The 11,954-nt window shown below is 48.3% G+C and overlaps 1 protein-coding gene across 2 annotated transcripts; it reads right to left on the bottom strand.

The window, feature by feature from the left end:
* Positions 1-8,910: 8,910 nt before the first annotated feature.
* Positions 8,911-10,245, bottom strand: SOX3 (SRY-box transcription factor 3). Of its 2 annotated transcripts, XM_045839452.1 has the most exons (3): positions 9,985-10,020; positions 9,245-9,921; positions 8,911-9,154 (listed from the first exon to the last, which is right to left on the bottom strand). In XM_045839452.1, exons 1-3 carry the CDS (start codon positions 10,018-10,020, stop codon positions 8,911-8,913), a joined length of 957 nt encoding a protein of 318 aa, XP_045695408.1. The 2 variants fall into 2 exon arrangements, with proteins under 2 accessions (XP_045695408.1, XP_045695407.1); XM_045839451.1 differs by having other exon boundaries at positions 8,911-10,245.
* Between the last annotated feature and the right edge of the window lie 1,709 nt (positions 10,246-11,954).

Raw genomic sequence — 11,954 nt, 5'->3', positions numbered from 1 at the left:
CAAGATAAATGGAATTAGAATGGGGGTAAAAGGCAGAAAACTGTACTTGAACAATGATTAAAATAAAATTTAAAAAAAGAAAAAAGAAAAGTGTTAAATGGAATTATACAATATGTGTTCCTTTGTGACTGCTTTTTTTACTTAGCATAATGTTTTCAAGTTTCATCCCTGTTGTAGTATGTATTAGTACTTTATTTCATTTATTTCATTTATTTTTTAATTTTCTATTTTAACAAAATTTTATTTATTTATTTTTAGAGAGAAGGGAGGGGAGGGAGAAAGAGAAGGGGAGAAACATCAATGTGTGGTTGCCTCTTGTTACCCTCCCCCCCCCCACCCCCACGGGGGACCTGGCCTGCAGCCCAGGTGTGTGCCCTGACTGGGAAACGAACTGGTGATGTTTTGGATTGCAGGCTGGTGCTCAATCCACTGAGCCACACCAGCCAGAGCATTGTTTCATTTTTAAAATAAACTTTACCTTTTAGAACAGTTATATATTTACTAAAAAGTTGGGAATATAATTATAAAGGGTTCCCAGATACTGCCATACCCACTTTCCTCAATTACTAACATCTTTCATTAGTATGGTACAATTGTTACATTAATGAACCAATATTAATGAATGATTACTAAATAAATGCTCTACTTTATTCAGATTTTTCTTAGTTTTCCCCTAAAGTCATTTCAGAGCTCCAAGATCCCATCCAGGATACCATGTTATTACATTTAGCAGTCATGTCTCCTTAGGCTCTTTTTAGCTGTCATGGTTTCTCAGACTCTCCTTGGTTTTGATGACCTTGATAGTTTTGAGGGTTGCTGATCAGATATTTGGTACCATGTACCTCAGCTGAAATTTGTTTGATGCTTTTCTCATGAGTAGCCTGGGTATGGGTTTTGGGGAGAAAGACCACAAAGAAAAAGCGCCATTGTCATCACATCGTATCAAGGGTACATACTGTCAACATGACTTACCACTGTCGATGTTGACATTGTGAAGGCAGTGTTTTCGTCAGGTTTCTCCACTGCAACATTACTTGTTTCCCTCTTTCTCTACTATTCTCTTCAGAAGGTAGTCACTATGAGCAGCCCACACTCTGGGTGAGGAGAGTTACACCTCACCTCCCTGAAGCCGGAATATTTACACAAATTATTTAGATTTCTTCTGCGCAGAAGATTCTTCTCATCCCCTCCCTTCATTTATGTATTTACTGAAGTATTTATTTATATCAGTGTGAATGCATGGATATTTATTGTATACTTTGGGTTATAATTCCATATTACTTTATTCATTTTCTTGCTTAAATTGTTCCAGATTTGGACATTGTAGCTTCTTTAGTTGGCCCTGTGCCCCTTTGACACACTCTGTAATTGTGGGCCTTCCTTGCTTCCGTCCTTTCTTGTCTTCTTTCTCACCTTTCCTTATTTCTGGCACCACAGGATGCTCCAGACTCGTTTGGTATATTTCTGGCTCTAGTCGTAGAATCGGCCATTTTCACAAAGAGCCCTGGTTCCTTTTATTGAAGAATGATATTAGAAACTAAGATCTGGACACTAGGTGTGCTCATTGCTGTTGGGATGCCATTGCTTCTGGGCCTTCTCATCAGGTTACAGATCCGGGTAACATAGTATGTGTACTAACCTGTATATGTACAAATACTCAATTTCTTTTTATTGAAGAATAATCTTTTATTATATGATTATATGTACATATCAGACTTTATTCATTTGTAATCAGTTACTACACAATCAGATTGTTTTTACTTTTGGGCTATTATGAATAATGCTTCTATGAGCATCAGTGTAGAAACATTTGTGTGGCCATATGTTTTGATTTCTCTTAGTTATTCTTAGGAGTAGAGTTTCTGGGTCTTATGGAAACTCAATGTTTAACCTTTTGAGGGACATCAAGATGCTTTTGCAAAGTGGCTTTACTATTGGACATTCCCACTAGCACTGTATAAAGATTCCACTTTCTCCACATCTTTATCAACACTTGTTATTGTGTATTTAAAAATTATTATTATAACTGATTCAATCCATGAACTTAACACATCCCTTCACTTACTGACGACCTTAATTTCTGTACTTCCCACAATTACAAGTTTCTCATTGCTGAGGCTAGTTCCTTCTATAGGAAGAAGGCAAAATAAGACACCTTAATTAGAGAAATTAAAGTCTAATATAGTGGTCTAAAATACCTATTAGACCATTAGATATTTTGTTAAGTGCATTTCTAAGTATTTTATTTTGATGTTATTGTAAATACAATGTTAAAGCTATTTTAATTGTATAGTGCAAGTGTATGGAACTAAATTAATTTTGCATTTTGACTATGTATGGAGATCTTGATAAATTGACTTAGCTGTTTCATAGATTACTTCAGATATTTTTACATAAAAATCATGTTATTTGCAAATATATAATTTTCCTCATTTTTATGAAGTTTATATTTTTCTTGGCTTGTTGCACTGTATGGTATGAAATAGAAATAATGAAAGCAGATATCTTTGCTTTATTCCTGAAGTAAGCTAAAAAGTGTTAAGTGTTCAATGTTTTGTACCCTTATGTAAGCTGTAGTTTGTTTACAGGTGGATAGTAACAGATTGAAGGAATTCTAGGCTATTCCTAATTTGCTGTGAACGTTCATCATGACTGGCACAATGTTTTCTGTATCTGCTGAGAAAACTGTATGACTTTAACCTGTTTATTGTGCTGACTTACAATCATTTCCAAATGTTAAACCAACTTTGCTTTCCTAGAATAAACACCATTTAGTCATTAAAAAAATACTATCTTTCTTGAAAGAAAATTATTATTGTAGCCATCTTAGTTGCTGTAAAGTGGTGTTTCATTGTGGGGTTTTTTTTAAAGATTTTATTCATTTATATTTTAGAGAAAGAGGAAAGGAAGAGGAAGGGAGGGACAAAGAGGGAGAGAAACATCAATGTGTGGTTGCCTCTCATGTGGCCCCCACTGGGGACCTGACCTGCAGCTTAAGCAGGTGACCTGACTGGGAATCGAACTAGCAACCCTCTGGTTTGCAGCCCGCGCTCAATCCACTGAGCTACACCAGCCAGGGCTCATTGTGGTTTTCAGTTGCGCTACTCTGATGACTAACAATATTGAGCATCTCTTCATGCGCTTGTTGGTCATTTACATATTCTCTTTGGAAAAATTGCTATTCAAGTCCTTTGCTCGTTTTTTAATTGGATATTAGTATTATTATTTTATAAATCTTTATATACAAGCCCCTTGTAAGATATATGATTTGTGTATGTTTTTCCTATTTCATGAGTTGTCTGTTCACTTTCTTGTTGATGTATGTCCTTTGAAGCTTAAAACTTTCATTTTAATAAAGTCCAGTTTATCTACTTTTAAATTTTGTGTCTTAGCTTTTGGCGTCATGTGGGTTGTTCATTTTTAATGGTGATGTCTTATTTTGCCCACTTCCTATAGCAGGAACTAGCCTCAGCAGCGAGAAACTTAACTTGTGATGGGGGGAAATACAGAATCTGACCAGAGAGCACTGGCTGCTTCCTGAAGTGTCAGCAGAGGTTGCTAAGAAAGGTGATCATCACAGCAAATAACATACTGCACAATGTCTGTGTGCCAGAAACTATGCTGAGGTTTGAAAGCATTGTGGTTGTCTTTTTTTTTTTAATCCTCACAACAAAGTGGAGACATAGTTGTTCTTATTCGTCATCTGAAGAAATTGAGGCTCAGGGGAAGTGATGTCCTTGAGGGACTACAGCTGGTCAGAGATGAAGCCAAGGTGGTGGACTCGGTCCTTTTTTTTTTTTATGGGCTTGCACTGATCCCGTTAGCTTGAAGCCCGGAGACCTCATTCCTCAGACAGGCAGTAAACAATCCACATATATTTTGAGAGCATAATATAGAACAGGCATTGTGCCAGGTATTGGTGAACAAACCAGACACAGACTTTGTCCTTATGGACCTTAGCAGAAGAAAAACTGACAATAGGCAGAATTACATAAAGAAACATAAAATGACCACTGGGATCAGTGCTGTGAGGAGATACCCAGTACAATGAGAGCTTATAGCAAGGGATCATGTTCTATTCTGGAGATGGGCATCATGGAAGACTTCTGCAAAGTGATGCTGGAGCTGAGGCTTTCAGGAGGATACTGGAGTATTTGAGGGAAGAGCTTGGGGAAAAATATTCCAGGAAAAGGGAACAGCAACTTCAAGAATCTTGAGGCAGAAAAGAAATGATGTATTTTTGCTACTAGATTTGATTGTCAGGAAATCCATGCTTGCTGTGTGTATTTGGAGAAATTCCACAGGTGCAAAATAAAACATGTACTGTGCTAAAGAATCTTTATCTGAGACAATTGCTGGACTTTAAATGGTAGTTAGATATGAAACCATCAGGCACTGTGACTTATTTAACAAAGGTTTCTCAAAGAAAGCCTGGCTAGGTCTGGGGTAAGGAGGAATAGAAGTACAGGGAGTGGAGCCCAGGGAGGTGGGCAGGAGCAGGATCGGGCTCAGCTTTGGAGGAGTTGGGAGATGTTTCCCAAGAGCAATCAATAGGAAGCCACTAGAAGGTTATTAAGAAGGGAAGTAACAACGACAGGTTTTCTGTTTGCAAAGTGGAAGAGATGCTGTAGGAAGAATCGATTGGTGGGGAGCACAATAGAAGCAGGGAGAACAGGTAGGAAGCCACAGCAGTGGTCCAGCAGAAATGACAGTGGTGTGGCCGAGGATGGTGACCATGAGGAAGAGGGCATAGCATATTATGTTCCATTCAGCTGGTGGGTGCTCTAACCCCTCCTCCTCTCTGCCTGGGACCCAACCCCTGGGCTTATTCTCCCCCTCCCCATCCCAAGAGGGCAATGAGGGTTACTCAAGCTCCTGGGTTATGTGCCTCCTGGGTCCTCAGTGGCCCCTGCTTCCCGCTGTTGTGCTTGGCTCCCAAGGAGGTCTTTTTCTCCAGTGAGTGGGTCTGAAGAATGACAGAGCCGTCACTAATCTGCTCCTGCTCCTGCTTACTGAGGAGGGCACTTGGCGGGCGGGGGCGGGGTGGGGGGTGGTTGGTCTAGTCTGCTTGTCCTACTTGTGTTCACTGCAGGCCCCAGCCGGAGGAGAGCTAGAGGATTACTGCTCCTGGGGTTCCCTGCCCCCTCCTTGCCCCAAAACAAATGAAGGGAAAGATGGAACTTTCTCCTTTCAGAAGGAGATACATTTTTCTGTCTTTGTGATTGTGGTGGGGGGGATATATTTCAAAACTGCCTTTTCTGAAGATAACAGGAATATAATTTTATCAGGGAACATTGAAAAGTGCAAGAATATATAAAGAAGGCTAACCAGTATTCAGTATTCATAATACTACCCTGCATTTTTGCACACTTTCCCAGTCATATATGCTTATGTTTAAATAGGTCGTACATACCAAATATACTTTTATGTGTCTTGCTGTTTTCACTTTGTGGTTCAAGCATTTTCCTGTGTCATTAAAATCCCTGTACACACAATTGAAATTTGCAAACAGTCTTTTTTGATAGCAAATTTTGTATAGTCTTTTGCTATTTTGTTAGACATTTGGGTTGTGTCTAACTTTTACCATTATAGGGAGATCTGTGATAAACGTCTTTGTTTATGACTCTTTGCCTGCATTTTGGGTGACCTCTCCTCCTGTAAATTTCTAGAATGGGGTTTAATGAGAGGAGTTGTATAGAAATGACAAGAAAGGAAATGTCTATGTAGGGTAATTCCCACCAAAAGGTAGCTCTGGTTCTGTTTGTGGAAACATAAAAGAAGCTGTTTCACCCAACTCTGTAAGGACACTGCTCTTACAGAGCACATCACTTCATCATTTGCAGAGCAGTGGCTCTTAGGTGTCTCTGTTAGGAATTACCTCTTTTCTCTAGAGACCTATGGGACTGTGAGCTTGAGAGGCAGCTGGGACTGGGTTATCACTGGTTTCGCTCAGTCCTGTGGTGCAGCAGGGAGCCCTCCAGGCCTATGCCGCCATAGAACCTGCTAAGCAACCTTGAGCACTGCGTTTCCTCCAAATGCAAAACAAGCCAGAGGAGTGTTTGGGGTATGACCAGGTTTTGTTATTGTAGGCACTTAAGTAGCAGAACCCTTATTTCAAATGTAATTGTACAAGAGCCCCAATCTGTAAAACAGATTAAGGGGCAGTTATTTTGGTAGAGGTGTGTACGGAAGAGGTGGGGGTGGCTAGTGCTCTAGTTTGAAAACTCTGGCCTAGATGATAGAAGTTTCACTCCAGTTCTGTTCAGTTCTGGTCCCTATTGCTGAAATTTAAAAAATATATATATATCTCATCTATATCCTCCAAATGTGCTGAATGATGAAATCCTTTCTCTTAGAGGCAATTTGGAAATCACACAAGTGGAGCACAAAGCCGTGGATGTTTAGAGGGGGAGTGAGAAGTATGGGAGACCCACAGAAAGGGTGACCCTGGCACTTCTAAGAAGGAAACCGCACAATGGACTCTTCCAAAGAAGCAGTGTCAGTTTATTCCCGATTGGCACCGCCTTCTCAGCGGGACGGAATTACTTGTTTTCACCCTCTCTTTCCTGGACTCGTTTCAGACCAAACTCGTGTGCACACTTGCTAGCAATTTGAACCCAGAGTAACTGATGAACAGGTATTTTGCTCAGGCCCAAACATTATGAAAGATATGAATGGGGGTGTGGGTATGACAAAAGTTTCCTTCCGCTGCTGAGGCACTGGAGCACGAAGAGGGAGGCGAGTCTCACCTGCCTGGCAGCCTTTTTAGTTAGCTCCAAGCACGGCAGCGCGAACCGGTCAGCAGAGGCCCGAGGTTTGTGGCCCCGGGATGGGAAAGGAGGCAGTGGTTTGGAGGCCTCGCTTTTGCTAAGCAGGGACACAGCAGGCCCGGGAGGAGCACCGGGTGATGGGCCAGGGTCTGTAATTCACCGCAGGGAGCCATCCCAGCCCTTTCTGCACAGTGTGGGGTGGGGTGCGACGGGTTGGGGGAAGGAGCCCGCGTCTGCAGGGGAGGGATGGCGCTACAGTTCCTGAGAGACTCGACCTCTCTTGTAGAGGCATGGTGAGCTTAGGCTTCAAGATCCGCAGTGATGTGTATAAAGCGGGCACGACCCCCGAAATCGTTGAAAGTCCCTGCCCCTCCCCACGAAGGCCGCCCGGGCCCTCAGGTTAAAGGGTGGCCGGCACAAAGCCGATTGAAAATGCGAAATTCAAACCAATTTACGGGAGATTCTGTCGTCCAGAGTCCTAGCAGAACTCAAGCAAAGAAAATTGCGGTCAGGAGTGGATGACGATAAAAAACAGTGCACCAGGCCGAACTTATTGGAAAGTCCGAGTTTAGTCATATACTGGGATGGCGAGGTAACAGGATTAAAGGGATTAAGGAAATCACCTCAAACAGCTGAGCAGGCGGTAAAAAAACACTGTTCTGTTTTCTTCCTAGGCTCCATACAGATACCTTGGAACCGGGTGGCAGGGAGCGAAACGAAAGGCCTTTCGGGGGACACAGAGGCATGGCCAAGGGTCAGGGATTGGGGAAAGTCGGTGGGGAAGGAGCAGAATGCAGGCTTGAGGTTCGGGATGGAGGGAGCCTCTTCTAGAAAACAAGTAGGTGGACTAGGTTGACAGATCAAAAAGAAAAAGCCATCAGAGAAGTTTTACAGATGTTTTGGCATCTAGGGTGTATTTTGAGAAACCAGAGTTATTGTTGAACGCTGGTTCTCCGGCTTCTGCCACCACGGTTGAAATATATTTATTTCCTGCTAGAGATTCGTGTAACCCACTTATTTGTAATAAGATAATTGAGATTTCCGAAGGGTTTTCGTTTTGTAAATATTTCAACTCAGCTCAAGTGTCTTCCCGCCCCAGTGCACAAAGGTAAAAAGTGCGTCTTTTTTTTTTTTTTGGCCCGTTTCATCGGTCTCCCAGCACTATCAACAAGTGCGTGGGCGCGGGAGGTTCGCTTCAGCTAGACTGTGCTGCTCCCAGGAAGCCAAACTACTTTCTCCTCGGACTTTCAGGTGAAAAGTATTGGGAGTCGCTGTGTTTCTGATTATGAATAGTTAAAAAAAGAAACCATTTCCGATCCTCCAGCCCCGAGGACAGCATCACGGTTGTAATGCCCGGTGGTGGTCCCCTCCCCAACCCGCACCTAAACTTTCAGGCCCGGAAAATTATCAGGACTCCATTATGTTGGTTATAAAATTTATTGATCTCTCATTTAAGAATTAAGAGTAAACCCTTGAAAAACACCAAACAAAATAGCCCCTTCCCCACAACCCAAACGAAATCCAACAACATTAGCGCGACGAAATATCAAATATTGACCACAGCAGAATCACAACGCAACAAAGTAAATGCGTACTGAACGAACTGTCCCGCGGCCAGGCGCGGCGAGGACGGAGACACACGCACACCTGGCTATAAATTAACATTGGACTTAACTGCCGCGCCGCTCCACGCGGTCGGCTCCCCCAAACCCACGAGGAAAACAGACGCAACGCGATCGGGGGAGGGGGCGTTGCAGGTTTCAGGCCAGCCTTACCCGAGTACGTTTCTCCCAATTCACTCACTCCACGGCTAACAGTAAACTAACGAGACAACATTTTCAAATGCAACCGGAAAACCCAGGAACCCCGGAGGAGGGGGGGGGGCTGCTTTTTCTTGGCAAACATCACAGCGGTTTCCAGCCTACAGGGGAGGGAGGGGCGTCGAGCTCTAGAAAGTCCTATATCCGATGATCCGGACTTTTTTGTTTTTGTACAAAACCCGACAGCTACAGCAAACTTTGTCCTCCCCTTCTCGATACAAGGCAACAGACCCAGGCAAGCAAAGCTAAACAACAAGGCGTCCCCACTGGGGGGTGCAGGGTGGGGTGGGGGCGCAGGGGTGGCGAGCGCAGGCTGGCGCTCAGATGTGGGTCAGCGGCACGGTTCCGTTGACGGCAGTCCCCGCGCCCTGGTAGTGCTGGTGTACGGTGTGCAGGCGGCCTCCAGGCAGCGGCGAGGCGGCGTCAGCAGCGTCCCCGCCGGGTGGCAGGTACATGCTGATCATGTCTCGCAGGTCGCCGAGGCAAGCGCGCTGCGAGTGCGATGTGATGGCGGGTGGCGGCGAGCTGGGCTCTGTCTTCACCACCGTACCCATCGGGCCCAGACTCATGGCGGCGGCGGCAGCGGCAGCGGCAGCAGCGGTGGCGGGCTGCTGCCCGTAGGCGGCGGCGGCGGCTGCGGCGGCAGCTGAGGGCGCCATGCCCCCGTAGCCCGAGGCGGCGGCGGCTGCAGCAGCGGCGTTCATGTAGCTCTGGGCGCCGGGTGGCATCATGGGGCTGTACTGCAGGCCTGCCATGTCGTAGCGGTGCATCTGAGGCAACGCGGGCGGTGGCGGGCTGCTCATAGTGGCGGGCTGCGCGTAGCCCAGCTGCTCCTGCACCAGCGAATACGCGCCGTTGGCCCAGCCGTTCACGTGTGTGTACGTGTCCAGGCGCTGGCCCACGCCCACCGGGCTGCTGGCGGCGGCGGCGGCTGCGGCGGCGGCTGCGGCGGCGCCGGGGGGCAGCAGGCCGCCGGGCAAGGAGTACTTGTCCTTCTTGAGCAGCGTCTTGGTCTTGCGGCGGGGCCGGTACTTGTAGTCCGGGTACTCTTTCATGTGCACGGCGCGCAGTCGCTTGGCCTCGTCGATGAAGGGCCGCTTCTCGGCGTCGGTCAGCAATTTCCAGTCGGCGCCCAAACGCTTGCTGATCTCCGAGTTGTGCATCTTCGGATTCTCCAGGGCCATCTTGCGCCGCTGCCCGCGGGACCACACCATGAAGGCGTTCATGGGACGTTTCACGCGGTCCTGATCACTGCCCCCGCCACCGCCACTCGCGCCACCGCTGTTGCCGCCGCCGCCTGCGTTCGCGCCGCCGGCTGCGTTCGCGCTACTCTTGCCTGCACCGCCGGGGGCTGCTGGGCCGCCCGCTCCTGAGCCTGGAGTAGATGGCCCCACTGGGTTCTTGAGTTCAGTCTCCAGAAGGCTGTACATGGCCGGAGAGGGAAGAAGGTGCGCCAGAGTGGCGGGAGGAGAAGACGCTCCTGGGGCTGGAGCGGCCACGGTGAAAAGGCCTGGGGACTCCGTCGGAGGGGCGCTTGGGGGCCGGTGGGCCAGCGGGTCGGGCGGAAAGGACAGGCTTGCAGAAGCGCTCCGCGCCAGGTCTGCAGGAACCCGGAGGCCACTCGCACCTGATGCGCTGTCTCGAACCGGTCGCATTCGCAGTCTCGCCGGGCGCTCGCCAGGCCCCTTATATACCTGCTCGGATTCCCCCAGGGTTGGGCAGGGTCCGCCCCTTGCCTCCCAGAGCCCCCATGATTGACAGCTTTCCAGTGTTGCGCTCTGGCCAATCATCACGGAGCCCCCGTTAGTCGCCACTGGAAAAAAAAAAGTTCGGGGAGCCCTTTCGTTCACCCCTACGCCCCTCTTGGGCCCGGTGACGTGCTGAGAGTTATTCGGGGGCGGGAGTCCCGGAGAGCCACTCAGATATCACCAATTAGGGTCTCAAAAAGTTTGAAAGAACGAAACTCTGGGAAGTGATAGAGGGGGGAGGGGACGCATTGCGCAGGATTGGGGGGAAGGGGCAGAGGGGCGCCCACGGGGTTTTAGAAAACAACTTTACAGTCCTCTCAGGGCTGACCGATGCCCGATCCCAAGGCCACCATGCAAAGCTTTCTGCTGTCTGCGCGAGGTCCTCCAACTGCTTCTGCTGCTAGCGCTCAGACATCGGGCAACGCCAGCATCCGGGCGGGCTTGGGGACTCATAGCGCAACCGAGGTGCCTCGGGATGCTGCTCCGAGACGCTCTTCTTGGAATCAGCCCCTCTCCAAGTGGAATGAGCGGGGTCAGGGACTGTTGCGCAGGAGACAGGCTTCAGGACAGCGTAGCGCTCAGGAGGCTGTGAGGCTCGGAGATGGTTGGTGTGAGTTGGAGCAGTCAGCTTTCCTCTGCCTGCGCCGGGCGAGGGACTCACAGGCGATGCTGCCGGGAGTGTGTGGGTGGGGGCGGAGGGGATGTACCAGCCTCGGCTCTCTAGCTCCAGGCCCCCGCTTAGCGGCCCCTTTTTGTCTCTGCTCTCTGGCCATTTCGGTTTTTCCAGTCCGATGCCCCTGAGGGGGAGGGTCGGGCCCCTTGGAAAATCCGTTTTCATGGCAACACGGAGCCTCTCCAAGCGAAAGAAAAGTTTCTTGGAGGGGGGGACGGTGGCCGGAGAGGAGCCGGGGCGGTTCTCGGGGCGGACCATGGGGCCCCCTCCGCTGGCTGCGCACCTGCCAGGACCACTGAGTGCTTGCTGTCGCTGTGTAGCCGTGCCGCCTCCTCGGCGAGCAACCTCTGCTAACGGATTCCGTCCTTCTTTTTTGATTTACAGCCTTCCTAATCGAAACTTTGAGACTCGGAACTGGACAGTAACCCATATGTCAGGTTGTCTGCCAAAGGGTATTGGCATGGAAACCCTGGCTGCGGGGAGAGGAAACTCCAACAATCACCTCCGCGAACCCAAGCGAGTGGCACAGCGTTTGAAACTCCCGGAGTAGCCCGAGGCGACGGGCGGAAAGGAGAAACCAGCTGGGCAGAAGTGGCAGAAACTGAAATAAGGTGTCCCGAGCGGTGTGGGCGCTCTCCCCCCGCCCCTGCCCCAGCCTCGTGGAAAGGTGGAGAACCAAAAGAAAGATGTAAATCCAAAGTGTGAAACAAAAACAAACACCCAGTCTTTTAGTTCCTTAGCGCTAATGCAAGACCTGGCGATTCTCCACCGCCTGCCTGCACGCCCAGAGCTTCCTTCTTTCCTGCACGAATTGCAGGCCAATCCCCTCTGGGGCTGGCAGACTGCTGGCACCAGAATCCCGCCGGCCACCCGTCATTATCTCTTGGAAGTTTGGGTCACGAAACTCGCCCTTAAGTTTTGGTTCCGCCATGTCTACGTCCTC

Source organism: Phyllostomus hastatus, unplaced genomic scaffold (genome assembly GCF_019186645.2).
Source record: "Phyllostomus hastatus isolate PE091 unplaced genomic scaffold, TTU_PhHast_1.1 phas_contig_30, whole genome shotgun sequence".
Lineage (NCBI taxonomy): Eukaryota > Metazoa > Chordata > Mammalia > Chiroptera > Phyllostomidae > Phyllostomus > Phyllostomus hastatus.
This window is presented reverse-complemented; position numbering and strand designations above follow the sequence as displayed.